At 40.8% G+C, this 20,689-nt stretch overlaps 1 protein-coding gene across 7 annotated transcripts in view; it reads right to left on the reverse strand.

The window, feature by feature from the left end:
• The window catches only part of LOC129827689 (phospholipid-transporting ATPase IG-like), a 76,846-nt gene that overhangs the window by 39,867 nt on the left and 16,290 nt on the right, over nt 1-20,689 (reverse strand). For all 7 annotated transcript variants that reach the window (XM_055888761.1, XM_055888760.1, XM_055888755.1 and 4 more), the window contains exon 3: nt 20,350-20,439. In XM_055888761.1, the coding sequence (XP_055744736.1) occupies nt 20,350-20,439 (90 nt within the window). The remainder of the gene's footprint in view (nt 1-20,349; nt 20,440-20,689) is intronic.

Raw genomic sequence — 20,689 nt, forward strand, 5'->3', positions numbered from 1 at the left:
GCTAAGTGGCTAGCTAGATGAGCAGTGGTGACAGTGACGTCCCTATGAGATTCAAGGCTTTAATAAGTGCCATCGTGCAGAAATGACAAAGAAAATACTGGTTGATGAGCTAGCTAAGTTTGCAATGACAGTTAACAGTATGCATGCACAAAAGTCAACAAGGCATGCAGAATGGACTGCCTTTCTGGGACGGGACTCCCCCATCTCACTACCTAGTAGAGGGGTACAAAAACACCAGAACACAGCTGCATCACATAGCTCATACAATTATATTTGGTTTAGATCAAAAGAAAATAGATGTTGTAAAGTATAAATGGAGAAATATTCACAAAATTCCTGAATCTCCAATACAGGAACGCTAACAAAAATAATTTGCAGAAACTCGTTACTGAAGACGGAGTCATCTATGATTCTCCGAATTATATTTTAAAAGAAGAAGCTAATTATTTAGCTTCCTAATTATTTAATTGTTTCTCTTTTCCGTCTCATCCTTTCCCACTGAATGAAGATTATGGTAAGGAATTCTTTCCAAATAATATTAAAAAATGGAAAATTAACAAATGTACAGGAAGATCAGTGCGAAGGCCAAATTACAGAGGAAGAACTTTGAGGCTATTAATTAAATCCTTTGTCTGGAAAAACCCCAGGGCATGATGGCATACCGGTAGAGGTATATCAAGTATTTTTTGATATACTAAAAACTCCATTGTTAGATTGTTTTAACTACTCCTATAGTCTGTCAGGTACTCAGCAGGAACAAGACCCAGATGGCAAATATAAAAACGCAGTCTAAAAAAAACTGAAGGCCCATTACACTTCAATGTTGTGATGCAAAAATACCAAGAAAACGCATAGCACTCAGAATTAAAAGGGTTTTACCAGGTATTGTTCATCCTGATCAGACAGGTTTTGTACATTGGAAATAATATATGACAACTACTAGAAATAGTAGATCACGAAACATAAGCCAGGAATGGTATTTATAGTGGATTTTGAAAGGGCATTTGATAAAGTAATAATGGATTTTATTTATAAATGCCTGGATTTTTTCAATTTTGGTAATTCTCTTATAAAATGGGTAAAAAATAATGTATAGCAACCCCAGGTGTAAAATAGTAAATAACGGCTACTTCTCAGAGAGTTTTGAATTGTCAAGAGGTGTTAAACAAGGGTGTTCGCTGTCATCATATTTATTCGTTATGGCCATCGAAATGCTAGCTATTAAAATCAGATCCAATAACAACATTAGCAGATTAGAAATCCAAGGCTTAAAAACAAAAGGTGTCCATGTATGCCGATGACTCAAGTTTTATATTAAGTCCGCAAGCTAGATCCATGCAATGTCTCATTAAAGATCTAGATAACTTTTCTGTACTCTCTGGACTAAAACCTGTACAATATTACGTATTGGATCCTTAAAAAAATACAACTTTTACATTACCCTGCAGTTTACCTATAAAATGGGCTGATAGTGAAGTATACATACTCAGTATTTATCACAAAATATATAAATAAGCTCTCCACAATGAATTTCAATAGAAAATTTGTAAAAATAGATAAGATCCTGCAACCATGGAGAGGTAAATATCTGTCTATTTATGGAAAATTTGCCCTGATTAACTCCTTAGTCATATTTCAGTTTACTCACTCACTTATGGCGCTGCCTACCACGATTCATTTTTCAAATCATATGAGCATAAAATATTTTGCTTTATCTGGAACGCTAAACCAGACAAAATAAGATGTGCCTATCTATATAATGAATAGGGTGTGTTGAGATTATTAAATATAAAAGCACTAAAGCTCACTCTAAAAGCTTCACTCATTCATAAGTTTTATTTGAACCCTAAATGGTTCTCAAGTAGATTACTAAAAAAAGCTCATCCATTGTTTAAAAATGGCCTTTTTGCCTTTGTGCAGATTGCCATGTCTCATTTTCGATTAATTGAAAATGATACTTTTTTTTCTTCTTTTAAAACTGGCTACAATTTCATCCCCCTGAAAAGATGGAACAAATATTACAACAAATATTATGGCTGAACTCAAATGTGCTGGTTGATAAAATACCTGTATTTATGGGAAAGATGTTTGAAAAGGGTATTTTGTTCTTAAACTATATTGTAAATTGGAATGGTAGAGTTATGTCCTTCATGGCGTTATCAGAAATGTACGAAAAGGTAAATTCTGATAACTCTCAATCCAAGAGTACACAACCAATTGATTACAGCATTGCCCCAAAAATGGAGGAGGTGGGTGGCAGCGGGAGGAGATAGAAAACTGGTCTGTCCATCCAATATAAAGGATCAAAACTAGCAGAGGAATAAAAATAGCATAAATAGGAGAGTATACCAGTTTCATTTGAGGACCAGGATGTTGACAAATGTGCCATACAGAACACAAAATAGTTGGAAAGAGATTTGATGGTACATGGTGTATGAGTTGATATATAAAACAACGCAATAGTCAAGACTTCGTGCTTTTCAGCTAAAATTATTATATAGAATTCTTGCCACCAACAAAATGTTGAATATTTGGGGCATAAAATCATCGAAGATCTACAGATTTTGTTGTGAGGATACAGAATCAAGACCATTTATTTTGGTATTGTCCTCAGGTAGCCTGTTTCTGGTCACAGGTTCAGGAATGGCTGAAAATGCATAGCATTGATCTAAAATTGACCCTAGAAATAGTACTGTTAGGAGATCTGGAGAGACTGGGTCAATCAATTACTAATACTCTAAAAGTATTTATCTTCAACTCGCAATCTGTGGATTCTATTCAATAGATTGAAATTGTGAATTAAACATCACAGTATAGTTGAAAGATATGTGTTGCGTAGAAACCTGAAGTGGGTGGCCAGCAGACATAGATGGGATGGGCTGAGGGAAGCTGAGGGTTGATATGTGGAATTGGAGACAAGTGGGAGTGGAGTTGCTGTCCGAGAGAGAACGATGGTCAAAGACAAAAGTTAAAAAAAAAAAAAAAAGTCAAAATAAATCATAATAAAAAGTACATTTGAATGACACTAAGTGGCAGTGTTTTTACAACTAATGCCAGTTTGCCTGAGGCTGATGCCGTGCAGGTGTTTGTACACATGCATACACACACACTCATTCAAATAAACACATACATGTAATAGGGCCAGACATGCACACAAACATATACATTTGGCATTGCTGTTATGATTTTAGTTGTCCTTGATGTCCTTTGTTTTAAATTGATATTTTTATTGCATCGTTGTTTGCCGTTTTCTTCTGTCTTTTCCTTTTTTCTCTTTAGTTCATTCTCTTGGTTGTTGGTGCATTGCGGGGTTCTTGAGGGTGGGGAATGGAAGGGTGGGGAATGGGGGGGGGGGGATCTTGGAGGGTTCGGGTTCACGTTTTTTGGCCTGGTGGTAGATCGGTCAACATGCCCTTGAGCAGGGCATTGACCCTGGATGCTTGTGTGTAGCTCTGAATGGGAATCTGTTGGATGACTGGTATGATGTAGTTATTGAGCGGCTTCACTGCAAGTATATTGTATATTTTGAATATTCAACAAATACATTAAAAAATAAAATAAGTATAAATGACCCAGATATGTTAATATACAAATCATATACAATAGTGACATTTTACACCAGTGCAGCATGCTAGTGGACTATCAAGTATTGTTGAAATGAATTTGATCTGTGGGGATACGATGACACCTTATGTACGTAAATCCGAGACACTCCATTTAGTATGATATTTCATGTTTCGTATGATCTGTATTCATCTGGGAATGTCCATCACCCATTTCGTATGATATATTATGAATTACAATTCGTATTACCTGTTACGAATTCGCAAAACGTACAATATTTTACCAATTTGCTAGACATGACATTTTACAAATTCTAGCAAGCTCGCTACAATTAGCTAGGCTAGGGGTTAGGGTTAGGAGTTAAAGTCTTCACTATTATTTTACAATGTAGAAAATAGTAAAAATAAAGAAAAACCCTTCAATGAGTAGGTGTGTCCAAACTTGACTGATACTGTACGTACAATAGAGCTGGGACGATAAACCGAAAATGACTGACACCGATATTGCCCTCTTAATGAAGCAAAGTTTGCTTAGGTAGGTAGTGTCAGTGAATAGACTACATGTGCCTTTTACTGAGGAGTGGCTTCCATCTGGCCACTCTACTATAAAGGCCAGATAGGTGGAGTGCTGTTGAGATCGTTGTCCTTCTGGAAGGTTCTCCCATCTCCAAAGAGGATCTCTGGATCTTTGTCAGAGTGACCATAAGGTTCTTGGTCCCCTCCCGGTCTCCCCGATTGTGCCGTTTTGCCGGGCGGCTAGCTCTAGAAGGTTCCAAACTTCTTGGTGGTTCCAAACGTCTTCCATTTAAGAATGGAGGCCACTGTTCCTGGGGACCTTCAAATGTTGCAGATGTTTTTTGGTACCTTTCCCCAGATCTGTGCCTCGAAACAATCCTGTCTCGGAGCTCTATGGACAATTCCTTCAACCTCATGGCTTAGTTTTTGCTCTGACATGCATTGTCAACTGTGGGACCTTATATAGACAGGTGTGTGCCTTTCCAAATCATGCCTAATCAATTTTAAATTTACCACAGGTGGAGTCCAATCAAGTTGTAGAAACATCAAGGATGATCACAAGGGCAACCAGTGAAGAACAAACACCATTGTAAATACAACCCATATTTGCACATCACTACAACACTGTTTATAGACATGCCATTTGAAATGTCTTTAAAGTTTCCTGTTCATTTTTATTGTTTATTTCACTTGCTTTGGCAATGTTAACATGTTTCCCATGCAAATGAAGCCCATGAATTGAATTGATCAATGGAAACAGGATGCACCTGAGCTCAATTGAGTCTCATAGCAAAGGGTCTGAATTACTTACGTAAATAAGTTTTTTTTTTTTTTTTTTTTTTTTTTTAAATACATTTGCAATCTTTTCTAAAAACCCATCTTCAATTTGTCATTTTGGGGTATTGTGTGTAGATTGAAAAAAAAAAAGTAAAATCAATTTTAGAATTAGGCTGTAACGTAACAAAATGTGGAAAAGGGGTCTGCATACTTTCCGAATGCACTGTAGCCATCTAGCAACAATATAATATTACAGTTGACAATCTAGCTAACGTGTTTTGAGGTCCCACTTCCTCAGGTTGTAAATTATGTAGCATATAGGCTAGGGTAATATCCACACAAAACATGCAGGCAAATTCATTTCTAAATAAATCTGCTCATAATGGATCCTATTTTGACTGATATGTTGTACATCAAAATATTTATCATTCATTCCCTGAATATGCTTGATGAAATAGCTAACTTAAATAGTCTTACTTGGCACTTGAGTCAGTCTAGAGCCCTGCCGCTAATGTAATGCAACTGTGCATAACATTTATTTATTTATCGTTATAGAGCAAAATGGGTCAATTTATTGAGATTAACGTACACACAACACCAGGCTAAGCGCTAAAGCATCTGAGACTGCTGTGAATACAGTTAAGAAATCTATTATAAAAAGGCAGAGATGGACTGGGACACATTGAACCTTCAGCCAGAATGCAGAATCAGGGAAAATAGGGAACAGACTTTGCATTGTTTCTCTCCCTGGGACTCAAAGAAGAAAGAAACAGTGAAACCACCCTCGCCTCTTCTACAGCTCCAGGTGTTCCCAGACAGAAATAGAAAACACTTTAATAGAATGTGGAGCTGTGTGGACCCAGGTGTTAAAGACTCCTCAGTGGACCATCAGAGGGAACCGGCGGAAGTTTTATTGAATATCTCCCACCGATCCACTCTCCTATCCCGGCCAAGCCCTGACCCTCACCACACTCAGTAAAAGTCTATTCAGGTCTATTCAGCAGAAAGCAGCTGTAACTAATGCTGCCTCCCGGCCACATAGGTGATGGATGTTGGGTGGGAGCGAGCGAGTGGAGGAGCACATTGTTTTTCGATCTAATAAATTGATAAAAGCCGGTAGGGAGAAGGGCTAGATGCAGCCAGTCCAGGCTGGCTGTCCAATGGCTGGCTGCGCTGCGTCTGAAAATGCTGAGGACAGTATTGTCCCCGACCGGTACACGGTCAGTCCCACCCGACCGCCAGGCATGATTTAGTTTCGGGAACACAATACTGCAGAGAGAGTGGCCACTACAGAGGGCACTATATCACACAAACATTCCATACCCATGCACTTACTACAATACATTAAGTGAGCACCACTCCAATGTTCTCCCTAGCATTACCTAGGTGGGGCAGGCCATTTTCCCTCAGCCTCATTTCAGTTTGGTGGAGTCTAGAAAATGTACGAGGGAAGGGGAGGTAATGTCACATTAAATCACACAACTAGACCGTAACCCACCCGAATAACCACAAAATACCAGGCCCATTCCACAAACTCGCCTCCTCCACACTGCACCAAAAACACTCAGACCTAGTCAGTCAGGAAGACAACTCCACAGAACTGATGTGAGATCTGACACTGAAAAACAGGGAAGAAGTGTGTCAGAGTGAGTGACTCACATCCCAGGGCAGGGGAGGCAATGGCCCTCTCATCCTCCCTCTCTCCCTCCATCTCCTGCCCCTGATCTGCTCCCATTCGATCAGGAGTCAGGCAGCAAAAGGCATGCAGGGCTATTTATAGGCGAGTGGTGCTTTTCTTATAAAAAGGCAGCCAGAGTCTATTTGAGGCTCTCAGAAGTACAGTGGGCTCCCTGGCTGCTGACGTCAGCGGTGCAGCTTTCGCTGCAGAGAGAGCGAGACTCACCAACAGAGAGAAAGAGACCATCACTAAGCGGGGAGAGACCTGCTGAGAGAAAGAGACCATCACTAACTGGGAGACTAACAGACATGGAGAGAGACCTGCTAATGGAGAGGGAAAGGGAGATAGAGGGAGACTTGTTAACAGAGATGGAGAGAAAAAGAAAGGCTCATTAAGAGAGAGTGAGAGACTAACAGAGAGCGAGACATTGAACGGAGACTCACTAACAGAGAGAAAGAGGGGGAAGGAGGGTGGTTGTGTGAGGTTTGGATTCTGGTAATTGAAAGAGTTTATTTTTGGCTGTGATGTGAATGCAGGTTGTGTGTGCTACACCGTGTAATATAATGGTAGGCTGCGTGGGGGGAACTGGACAGTTAGGATCTCTTCCAGAGAGGTTGGACTAGTGGAGAAATGGCATGCCACACGCCAGGCTGGGTAAACATGTGAGCACAGCCCATACCACCCCAAAACACACAAGACACGCACGATTACAAAATCATGACTCACGTTTACGCTGCACTTAAACCTTTCATCTTAACTAAACGTGCATAGTGTGTTTGATTTAACTGCACACTCCAGTACATGTACTGCAAACACAACACACTAAGATGATAGAGAATCAAAACGGGTAAAGAACACTGGTGGAGGAGGCTGTGCTGTTGGCTGGGGACAGCAAATAACCAATGAACAGAGTTCAAGACCAAAGCAGCTCTTCAACCTTGTTGGGGTAGGGCTGGGCGACATGGGGATTTATTTATTTTTATTTTTTTTTAAATGGGCGATTCACGAGCTCCGACAGTATTGTGACAGTGACATGTTTTGGCTCTGTAATCCAGCATTTTGGATTTGAAATTATGCAGTGACGGAGGTTAAATTGCAGATTGTCAGGTTTCATTTGAGGGTATTTCCATCCATATCAGGTGAACCGTTATAAATTACAGCACTTTTTAATACATCCTCCCCTAAGTGCTGGGCGGTATACTGTTTTGCGATATACCGGTATTGATGCACGAACCGGTTTAGGTTCTATACCGGTATTTGAATGTTTGGTTTGTTAAATGTGATACGCAGTGTGTAACGTCCATTTTTATTGTTTACTTCGCTACTTGAGTCATCCCTCTCCACTCCCTCTATGCCGCTTTCCACACAGACCTAGCTTCGCCCCCTGTCACTAATGGAGCGCATTTGATGTTCCTCAACCATGAGACACTTGCGCTCAGTCCGCATGGTAAATGCAGCATACGCAACACTGTAGTTGTCACTTTGCTTCTTAATATAAATATACTAGCATTCTATAATTACACTATTAGCTTGTGTTTCTTACATCTGCAAACAGCTAGTTCTTTTCTTAGCAAGTTGTTCCTAAATCTTGTTAGCTGCTAATGCTAATCACTAGCTAGCTAATACATGTACTGAGTAAGAGCAAAGCATAATTAGCTATACAGCCTGATAATACCAGTAATTGTGTAGACCTAAATCAGCATGTTTGTGCAAGTGTCATCTAAATGAAAGTTGTAAAACGCAAAGCAAGAATATGTTAGCTACATGAAGTAGCTAAGAGAAAACATTCAATGTAGCCAAAGAATATAGGAATCACCTATCAACACATTAGTTCCTACCCTGTCACAATAACTCCTCCCTGGCATTTTCATTCATCATGTCAAACACTATTAAAAGTGCCCACTATTATATTCTAACTATATAATTAGAATAGACATTATAGTCCCATGATTCCAACAGTTAACCCAAGTGTTTTGCTCTAAATCGCAAGTCAAATTGCAACATTTGGTTAAAAATAAGGCCCAGATTACTTGGCCATAGCGTGCAGCCCTACATGGCAGTGTGGAAATGATCTCAAATGGAGAAAATGTACTTTTTGGGTGTTGAATTGAATCGTATAAAACAAATCAGAAAGGAGAAAGACCCATTGAAATCACTTCGAATGTAAGTGTTGCCACACGCACGACTCAAAGCAAATTTACAACTTTTATTATTAAATAAACAAAATACCGTCAAAAAAGAAAAAAAGTGCTATAATATTTTGGGCATATTGCCCAGCCCTAACTTCCCCCTATTTTAGTGGACCTAAGGTAATGTGACAAATGTAGTCATATATGTATTAAAGTATTAAAAAGTTAAGTATTTGGTCCTATTTCATAGCATACAATGACTATCAAGCTTGTGACTACAAATGTTGGAAGCATTTGCTGTTAGCTTCGGTTGTGTTTCAGATTATTTTGTGCCCGATAGGAATGCTAAATAAATGTGTCATTTGAGTAACTTTTATTGTAAATAAGAATAGAATCGTTCTAAACACTTCTACATTAACGTGAATGTTACCATGAGTACAGATAATCCTGAATAAATAATGAGTGAGAAAGTTAGACGCACAAGTCATACCGCAATGCTGAACAATAGACTGAGCATTAAAAGGAAATTTCACCGCATACAGTCAATTCGGAAAGTATTCAGACCCCTTTACTTTTTTCACTTTGTTACGTTACAGCCATATTCTAAAATGTATTAAATAGTCTCCCCCCCCCCCCCCTCAATCTACACACAACACCCCATAATGACAAAGCAAAAACAGGTGTTTAGTAATTGCACATTTAAAAATAATCACAAGTACTCAGTACTTTGAAGCACATTTGATAGCAATTACAGCCTCGAGTCTTAGGTATGACGCTACAAGCTTGGCACACTTGAATTTGGGGAATTTCGCCCATTCTTCTCTGCAGATCCTTTCAAGCTCTGTCAGGTTGGATGGGGAGCGTCGCCGCACAGCTATTTTCAGGTCTCTGCAGAGATGTTTGATTGGGTTCAAGTCTGGGGCTCTGGCTGGGCCACTCAAGAACATTCACTTGTCCCAAAGCCTCGCCGTTATCTTGGCTATGTGATTAGGGTTGTTGTCCTGTTGGAAGGTGAACCAGCCAGGTCCTGAGCAGGTTTTCATCAAGGATCTTTGTAGTTTGCTCCATTCATCTTTCCCTTGATCCTGACTAGTCCCCCAGTCCCTGCAGCATGATGCTGCCACCACCATGTTTCACTGTAAGGATGGTGCCAGTTTTCCTCCGGAAGTAAAGTTTGGCATTCAGGCCAAACAGTACAGTCTTGGTTTCATCAGAACAGAGAATCTGGTTTCTCATGGTCTGAATGTCTTTAGGTTCCTTTTGCCAAACTCCAAGCGGGCTTTCATGTGCCTTGTACTGAGGAGTGGCATCCATCTGGCCACTACCCTAAAGGCCTGATTGGTGGAGTGCTGTAGAGCTGGTTGTCCTTCTGGAAGATTCTCCCATCTCCAAAGAGGAACTCTGGAGCTCTGTCAGTGACCATCAGGTTCTTGGTCCCCTCCCTGACCAAGGCCCTTCTCCCCGATTGCTCAGTTTTCCAAGAGCTAGCCGCCCGGCCAGAGTCTGGTGGTTCTGAACTTCTTCCATTTAAGAATGGAGGCCACTGTGTTCTTGGGGACCTTCAAAAGGTGCAGAATTTTTTTGCCACCCTTTCCCAGATCTGTGCCTGAACACAATACTGTCTCGGAGCTCTACGGACAATTCCTTCAACCTCGTGGTTTGTTTATTTTTTCTGTGGGACCTTAAAATAGACAGGTGTGTAGCTTTTCAAATCATGTCCAATCAAGGGAATATACCACAGGTGGACTCCAATCAAGTTGTAGAAGCATCAAGGATGATTCGCACCATTAACATTGTGGAGCTTCTCAAAGTAATATTTTCTTCTCAAACAAAGTATATTTTTACATCCATTGAGAAGGACAGTAGTTCCTCAATGTATTTTTAAAATCTTTCCAGCTCTCTCCCTTTTGATAACCACTCCGCGTGAATGGGAAAAATGTCATGCCCTGATCCAGTGGAAACATAAAATTCCAGAAAATGTCACGGCTTTAGAAGCTTCGGATAGGCTAATTGACATAATTTGAGTCAATTGGAGGTGTACCTGTGGATGTATTTCAAGGCCTACCTTCAAACTCAGTGCCTCTTTACTTGACATCATGGGAAAATCAAAAGAAAATCAGCAAAGACCTCAGAAAAAAACATTGTAGACCTCCACAAGTCTGGAAATTGCTCCCAAGGATGAACCAAACGCCTGAAGGTACCACCACGTTCATCTGTTCAAACAATAGTAGGCAAGTATAAACACCATGGGACCACGCAGCCGTCATAGCCTCTCAGGGAGGAGACGCGTTCTGTCTCCTAGAGATAAACGTACTTTGGTGCGATAAGTGCAATCAATCCCAGAACTGCAAAGGACCTCGTGAAGATGCTGGAGGGAACAGGTACGAAAGTATCGATATCCACAGTAAAACGAGTCCAATGTTGACATAACCTGAAAGGCCGCTCAGCAAGGAGGAAGCCACTGCTCCAAAACCGCCATAAAAAAGCCAGACCGCGGTTTGCAACTGCACATGCGGACAAAGATCGTACTTTTTGGAGAAATGTCCTCTGGTCTGATGAAACAAAAATAGAACTGTTTGGCCATAATGACCATTGTTATGTTTGGAAGAAAAAGGGAGATGCTTGCAAGCAGAAGAACACCATCCCAACCGTGAAGCACGGAGGTGGCAGTATCATGTTGTGGGGGTGCTTTGTTGCAGGAGGGACTGGTGCACTTCACAAAATAGATGGCATCATGAGGCAGGACAAATATGTGGGTATATTGAAGAAACATCTCAAGACATCAGTCAGGAAGTTAAAGTTTGGTCGCAAATGGGTCTTCCAAATGGACAATGACCCCAAGCATACTTCCAAAGTTGTTGCAAAATGGCTTAAGGACAACAAAGTCAAGGTATTGGAGTGGCCATCACAAAGACCTGACCTCAATAGAAAATGTGGGCATAACAGAAAATGCGTGAGCAAGCAAGGAGGCCTACAAACCTAACTCCGTTACACCAGCTCTGTCAGGAGGAATGGGCCAAAAGTCATCCAACTTGTGGGAAGCTTGTGGAAGGCTACCCAAAACATTTGACCCAAGTTAAACAATTTGAAGGCAATGCTACCAAATACTAATTGAGTGTATGTAAACTTCTGACCCACTGGGAATGTGATGAAAGAAATAAAAGCTGAAATAAATAATTATACTGACATTTCACATTCTAAAAATAAAGTGGTGATCCTAACTGACCTAAGACAGGAAATTTTTACTAGGATTAAATGCCAGAAATGTTGAAACTGAGTTTAAATGTATTTAGCTAAGATATATGTAAAGTTCTGACTTCAACTGTATATATTGTAAAAATAAAAATTTCTACCCATCAATCGGTCGAAAGAACAGACCACTTTCAGTCAACCAAGATTTATTTTAGACGGGAACAGCCCTAACGTAACTCTTTGAAATTGTTTCCGGTTGTGTTATATTTTTGTTCAGTATAATTAGGCAGCTGCTGTCTGACGATGTGATTTGTAACTTCAAGCAAATGTTTTCATTAGGTTATGTTAGCATCTGCGGTAGCTAGTTAGTTAATGTGACTGTTCTATTTAGAGTCTGATCCCATCAATAACTGCAGAGGCACGAACTTCAAGTCACCTAAAATTGATTAAATCTTTCAAAGACGAGCAAAGAAATATACTGGAGCTAGGCATACACACGGTCCGTGGCAGGTAGCCTACCGGTTGAGAGCGTTGGGCCAGTAACCGAAAGGTTGCTGGTTCGAATCCCGGAGCCAGCAGTGGTAAAATCTGCCGTTCTGCCCTTGAGAAAAGCAGTTAACCCTCAACTCCTCCTCCTCCCTGGGCGCCGAATAAGGCAGCCCCCTGCACCTCTCTAATTCACGAGAGGTTGGGTTAAATGCAGAAGAGACATTTCGGATGTGCAACTGACTCGGTATCCCTTTTCACTGTCTTGCCGTCATCGTTGGTGTGTATAGAAGTAGGCTACACCTACTGTAGTTATCTGTATTATATAGGCAAGTTGATTGTTAATGCAGTGACCGACTGGTGTCTACTGGGAAAAAGCATAGTGTGTGAAGGTTAGTATGCATGATCCATTGCCATGAGGGCGGTGGGTGGATATAGTAGGTTGTTTGAGTGTGTATTGATAGGGGCAAAGTGTAAAATGTTGGCTAAAGCACTGACTACGTGTCCTACAGACTAACCATGCTGCTGCTGCTGACCTTGACATAAGCTTTAGTAGTACAGAGCCTGTAAACCCATTGGATGAAAGGTTTCCGCCTGGAAAAAGCTAAAGCTCAACATCGGACTTGAAACAAGCCAGGACAGCCAAAAGTTATTTATGAAAGCAGAATACCTTGTTGAGAAAACAAAAATCACCAATACACTAAAAACAAGACAAGTGCTGCTCAAACTTCACATATTTGCTAAAAGCCCATCTCAAAGCCCCATTGATTCAGAGTGTGACAAAACACATACCATTCCACAGTATCCTTTTTGGTTCATTGTATGGTTACACATCCTCATGACCAGTCTTTATGTCTTTCCATGAGACTTACTGTACAAAAATCTTCTGCAAGAGGTTGAAGCAGTGGGTGGTGAAGAAAGTGGACAAGAGGCTTGTCCACCTGGCTGTGGAGTGCAGAAAGGGCCAGACGGTGGTCTACAAGGAGCCAGAGCCACAGTTCCCCAAACCCAAAATCACCAAAACCTGCTAAACCAGCTGCCATTCCCCACCAGATGAAGAACATTCAACCAACAACATCCATATTCATCTAGACTGATGTTGTAGTATAATATACAATGCCAAGTATGCTCACAACTGCATTGTGGTCTAGATATTGCTAGCTGTCGTAAATATGTATATAACAGTGTTTAATATATTTTTTATTAGTACTGACAAGTGACTAAATGATTCCAGCTTCATCAGAAACCTATAGTGTTGACTTCAACTTATTGATCAACTCATTGTGGTCTTCATTAAATGCATTTGGATAAACTAGCTTCAATCTGCTAATACAAATGATGCAGGGAGTTGTTGTATCATTTAAACTAATTGGTTGCCAAGTAAACATGTTTCAATAAAAACAGTAGATTAGTCTGTCAATATAGCACATAAATGGACATGGCTTATATTCAAGACAAAGGTTATTTGCTCTGGAGACCGATGGGTTTACACAGCAGTACGCAGGAACAGTTATGGCAATGTATGACATGTACAGTAGAATAAAAATATGCCAATAACACTTATAATAAATACTAGAGTTCTACAAAGGGAATTCTTGGGTATGATGTGTTTGGGTGGTGCAGTGAAGTGTTCGGAGTCACTTTGATACAAGGGGAGATTGTTACGGGACCTTTCACATCTCTTGAGATTCAACCTCTTCGTATCCAAGCAGTATGGTCTGAGAGAAAATGCAAACGATATTACACATTCATGGGCAATCATTGTGTACTGTCTGTATTCCTACTGTAGCAGCATGGTGTAGAATGAGACATCGCAGACACACGTTAGCTAGCTACAACACAGGTATAGTTAATCCAAGACTAATGTGAGTCATCAAAACATTTAGCCAGTTTTGCTCATAATGAGAGGCACTGAGGCTAGCTAAGCTAGTTAGCTAGCAAGCTATAACGTTACACTAAAGTACATTTTAGGTATAACAAAAAACACAGCTACCTAGCATAAGCCTAGCTATTCATATACATTTGTTTTTGCTTTTATTTGTTTGGGAATAAGTGTGTGTTTTTTTCATCACCATGCCCTGTTATGTCCGAAACGATCACCATATTGTACTGTGCTGAACAACACTGCCTTGGTTAAAAGAGAGCTTATAGTGCTAGCTAGCTACCGACAGCAAAACAACTTGTTTGTCATTTACCCTCCTGAGTCCTGGTCCAGCTGGTCTCGAAATCATTTCTCTTGCAGTCTCAACACGTCTTCAGTGTATTCCGGCTCAAATACATAGGTCTATACGTAAAAGAACATTCAAAAATGGTTTCGCCGTCCAGCTCTTCTTGGAAAGCGGAAGCAGCCATTGTAGATAATTATTTAGCAGTCTCGGAAAGACAGTGCACGGTTAACATAGCTCCAGTGAACCAGTAACGCCCCTGTTTTGAAAAGCCTGCCTTCAAGGGTGAGTCGAAGAAAGAAATGATGGCTCCTGTCTGGCTGTAGTCTTACAAAGCCAGGGGAAATGAGTCAGCCTAGAGATCCTGCAATGTCCCGGAAGATAGGAACATCGTTGAAACAAGACCAACGGCTCTATTGAACTAAAACAACCATATATCTACTTGTGTGATCGCGCAATCGGCGAAATACAAAAAGCCGCAATAATAGCTACAAACGTCTCCGTAAATTTTTAGATCACAGCAGGCTCAATCAACCAATGACGTCATTGGTTGTAGTCTCCCGGCACTACATTTTTTTTTTCAACTACAGCTATAGTATATAATGTCTGAAACACCTCACTCAAAATTAAGCAGGGAGACCGGAAAAACACTCAAATAGAGTCTAGTGGTGAAGATTCCCTTTCATTTACGAGAATCAATGTTCATTGACGGTACCATTTTTTGTTGGTACTTTTACCCCTTTTTCCCCCCAATTTCGTGATATCCAATTGGTAGTTAGTCTTGTCCCATCACTGCAACTACTGTACGGACTCGGGAGAGACAAAGGCCGAGAGCCATACGTCCTCCGAAACACGACCCTGTCAAGCCGCACTGCTTCTTGACACACTGATCGCTTAACCCGGAAGCCAACCACACCAATGTCAGAGGAAACACAGTACAACCGGCGCGCCACAAGGAGTCGCCAGAGCGTGATGGGACAAGGACATCCCGACCAGCCAAACCCTCCCCTAAACCACACGCCACTGGGCCAATTGTCTCGCTCAACGGTCTCACTCAACAGCAACGGCCGGTTGTGAGAGAATCCGGGGCTGTAGTGACACCTCAAGCACTGTGAAGCAGTGCCTTAAACCGCTGTGCCACTCGGGAGTCATAACTTGAGAAGTTGAGAAACATTGTTAGAAAGGTTAACTTCTCCTCAATTCTAGTAAAAATCCTGTCAATGTGTTTCGGTGTCCCTGTGACCAATTCTGTTGGACAAAACCTCAAATGCAAATAGCGAGTTGAAACCACTTGTCAGAGAGGAAGAAGTGATCTCTCATCTTTGTTGTGTGAGTGGCAGGGGAGGGGCTTGGTGTGTGTGTGTGTGTGTGTGTGTGTGTAAACAGAGAGGCGGTGGCGAAGCGAGAGGTTTCACTCTCATGACAAAGCCTTTCTATGGACTTATTTTGAACCTAAGCTTGTCGCTTGCTATCCCACCTTTGGTACAAGGACTCCCATTGTTAGGGCGGAGAAATGAGCACTAGGTCATTATATACTGATCTCTGGTGTAAATGGGAAGGTAAACACAGCACTGAAGGAGATACCAAAAAAACATGAGAACAAGCAGGGAAACGCTCAGAAAAGCGGGGAAAAAATCCTTGATACGGGCATTTGAAATAGTGCAAACGATATCGCCCAGCCCTACCATGAGGTTTCTAGACTAGTGCCATACCAGTTCTGACACGAGCATGATGACTACTGGTAGGCTACTCTATTTATACCAGCCAGCCACTCCATGATCTTATGCTCTCAGAATGTCATCCATCCAGCTATTCATCTCCCAGAAGAATCTCCCTAACGCTCAATATGCTGAGCCAGATTACACCGGGGACATGCTGTTTAGACCTTTAGTTTAGGTTACGGTTGTTATAGAGAGAGGTGATTCGTTTCCATCTCCTTGAGTTAGAGGGAGAGCGATGGGGGAGAGAAAGAAAATTCAATTTAAAAAAAAATCATCGCTGGGCAGATCTTTTGGCCTTATAGAAGAGATGTGGAGGAGAGGTAGAGAAACAAAGTGACCTAACGCAGCAGAGGTGAAACACTTCTGAGATCCGTTTTTCTTTCTGGAAAAGTTCACTTCTGACAAAATCAGAAGTTGCTCAGGCTCTCCCCATTTCCCCTGAAAACTGGATGGATCCGCTTGTTGCCCCGCACAGGGTGGGAATGGTGTGGTCCAGCTGTGAGCACTGACCCAACAGATAAACATGTCACCCAGTGCTTTGACTCTGGCTCAGCCCTCACTCTCTCAGCCCACTCACACGTTCCACTGAGCAGCGGAGGAGAGGCTTACCCACACACACGGTTTCACACCTGCCATAAATAGGTTAAACTCGCAAACACATACAGAGGCTGACATGCAAATACACACAGGCCTGACCACAGGAAGTCAAATTGACTGTTTCACACGTACTACAAACACACATTCAGTGACAAATACATAGCTAGACCCAAACAAAAATCATATACACACACATTTTAAAATAAGGCTGTAACGTAACAAAATGTGGAAAACGTCAAGGGGTCTGAATACTTTGAATATATATATATATATATATATATATATATATATACACACACACACACACACACACACAACACAGTTGAAGTCGTAAGTTTACATACTTTGGTTGGAGTCTAAAACTCGTTTGTCAACCACTCCACAGATTTCTTGTTAACAAACTATAGTTTTGGCAAGTCGGTTAGGACATCTACTTTGTGCATGACACATGTAATTTTCCCAAAAATTGTTTATAGATTATTTCACTATCACAATTCCGGTGGGTCAAAAGTTTACATACACTGAGTTGACTGTGCCTTTAAACAGCTTGGAAAATTCCAGAAAATGATGTCATGGCTTTAGAAGCTTCAGATAAATGATGTCAATTGGAGGTGTACCTGTAGATTACAGGTCGACCGATTAATCTGAATGGCCGATTAATTAGGGCCGATTTCAAGTTTCCATAACAATCGGTAATCGGCAGTTTTGGACACTGATTATGAACGATTACATTGCACTCCACGAGGAGACTGTGGCAGGCTGACCACCTGTTACGAGACTGCAGCAAGGAGCCAAGGTAAGTTGCTAGCTAGCATCAAACTTATCTTATAAAAAACAATCAATCTTAACATAATCACTAATTAACTACACATGGTTGATGATATTACTAGTTTATCTAGCTTGTCCGGCGTTGCATATAATCGATGCGGTGCCTGTTAATTTATCATTGAATCACAGCCTACTTCGCCAAACAGGTGATTTAACAAGCGCATTCGTGAATAAAAGCACTGTCGTTGCACCAATGTGTACCTAACCATAAACATTAATGCCTTTCTTAAAATCAATACATCAGTATATATTTTTAAACCTGCATGTTTAGTTAATATTGCCTGCTAACATTAATTTATTTTAACTAGGGAAATTGTGTCACTTCTCTTGCATTCTGTGCAAGCAGAGTCAGGGTATAATGCAGCAGTTTGGGCCACCTGGCTCGTTGCAGCCTGTTTCTTCCTAACAAAGACCGTAATTAATTTGCCAGAATTGTACATCATTATGACATAACATTGAAGGTTGTGCAATGTAACAGGAATATTTAGACTGATGGATGCCACCCGTTAGATAAAATACTTAACGGTTCGGCATTTCACTGAAAAAATAAACGTTTTGTTTTCTAAATCATAGTTTCCTGATTTGACCATATTAATGACCTACGGCTCATATTTCTGTGAGTTAATTATATTATCATTAAGTCTCTAATTTGATATTCGATAGAGCAGTCTGGCTGAGCGGTGGTAGGCAGCAGCACGTTCGTAAGCATTCATTCATACCGCACTTTCCTGCGTTTGCCAGCAACTCTTCGCTGTGCTTCAAGCATTGCGCTGTTTATGACTTCAAGCCTATCAACTCCCGAGATTAGGCTGGCAATACTAAAGTGCCTATAAGAACATCCAATAGTCAAAGGTATATGAAATACAAATGGTAGAGAGAGAAATAGTCCTATAATAACTACAACCTAAAACTTCTTAACTGGGAATATTGAAGACTCATATTAAAAGGAACCAGCATCTTCCATAAGTTCTCATGTTATGAGCAAGGAACTTAAAACGTTAGCATTTTTACATGGCACATATTGCACTTTCTCCTCCAACACTTTGTTTTTGCATTATTTAAACCAAACATGTTTCATTATTTATTTGAGACTAAATAGATTTTTTTAATGTATTATATTAAGTTAAAATAAGTGTTCACAGTAAAACGTACCCACAGTAAAAAAAAAAGTACCCACAGTAAAACGAGTCCAATGTCGACATAACCTGAAAGGCCACTCAGCAAGGAAGAAGCCACTGCACACGGGGACAAAGATCGTACTTTTTGGAGAAATGTCTGATGAAACAAAAATAGAACTGTTTGGCCATAATGAACATCTTTATGTTTGGAGGAAAAAGGGGAATGCTTGCAAGCCGAAGAACACCATCCCAACGGTGGCAGAATCATGTCGTGGTGGTGCTTTGCTGCAGGAGGGGCTAGTGCACTTCACAAAATAGATGGCGTCATGAGGAAGGACAATTATGTGGGTATATTGAAGCAACTGAACCATACTTCCAAAGTTGTAGCAAAATGGCTTAAGGACAACGAAGTCAAGGTATTGCAGTGGCCATCACAAAGCCCTGACATCAATCCTATAGAACATTTGTGGGCAGAACTGAAAATGCGTGTGCAAGCAAGGAGGCCTACAAACCTAACTCCGTTACACCAGCTCTGTCAGGAGGAATGGGCCAAAATTCACCCAACTTATTGTGGGAAGCTTGTGGAAGGCTGCCCGAAACATTTGACCCATGTTAATCAATTTAAAGGCAATGCTACCAAATACTAATTGAGTGTATGTAAACTTCTGACCCACTGGGAATGTGATGAAAGAAATAAAAGATGAAATAAATAATTATACTGACATTTCACATTCTAAAAATAAAGTGGTGATCCTAACTGACCTAAGAGAGGGAATTTTTACTAGGATTAAATGTCAGGAATTGTGAAAAACTGAGTTTAAATGTATTTGGCTAAGGTGTATGTAAACTTCCAACTTCACTTGTGTGTGTGTGTGTGTGTGTGTGTGTGTGTGTGTGTGTGTGTGTGTGTGTGTGTGTGTGTGATATTGTTTGGTATGAAAAAAAAAAAATGCATATCAGGGCTGGGTTTGGCTAACATACTAGGGCTTGGATTTGCCAGGGACATCACAATACGATAAAGCACCATACTTCGATGCCGATATGATATGCATGGTGATGCTCACAATTCTATATGTATTGCGATTCAATACTGTGATTTGATTGAGACTTGAGGTTCCAAACATATTAGTTACTATATGCCTGCTGCAGAGACGAAAGAGCATGAGAAATGTCATTTTAAAATCAGTCTGGGAAATAAAATAAAAAAGTGCTGAAAACATGTTGGCTCACTATTAAAAAAGATGGAGAACAAGCTATAGCAGCGTTTCCCAAACTAGGCATCGAGAGATAATGGGGGGGGGGGGGGAGAATTGTATTGGTTCATAGAGCCAGGGTTATGTCAGTAACCTCTGGTAGCTGCAAGATGTGGTTGCAATATGAGGTTTCTGTTTTCTTCCTGCAAATATTGCACCATCTTTTGAACGGTCTAAGCTACACATTTTGACCGCATCACTCAAAGATTAGACTCTCAGGAACACGTATGGGTCTTCTGTTTCCCTCTACAATACCCAACGAGCCATTTTAACATTAACACATATTCAACATACAAACGAGTCACAGACGCATAAACACAACTCACCTGCACCAAAAAGATGATGAGGAAGTAGAAATTGGCGATTCTTCTGAACTGCTCAAACAGATTCTTTGGCAGAAAGTTCCACACCGTGTACTGGAAAGACAAAGAGAGAGAGAGAAGGCACCAATGAAATTACATGAGAATGAAAAAAACTATTTAGGCCTACCCACTGGATCCTGGGTCTCTGTAAACCACTATTTTACAGTTCTGGCATCCCTGTTTTTCAACCTCTTTACTAGTAGGACGTATTAATCAGTTCCATCCTCTGTGTGTGTGTGTTTTCCCACTGAGTTGGTGCTGCCCTCAACCACCTGAGACCCAGGGAGCAGGTCTTCCCTCTGTC

The sequence above is a fragment of the Salvelinus fontinalis genome, chromosome 29, assembly GCF_029448725.1.
Source record: "Salvelinus fontinalis isolate EN_2023a chromosome 29, ASM2944872v1, whole genome shotgun sequence".
Classification (NCBI taxonomy): Eukaryota; Metazoa; Chordata; class Actinopteri; order Salmoniformes; family Salmonidae; genus Salvelinus; species Salvelinus fontinalis.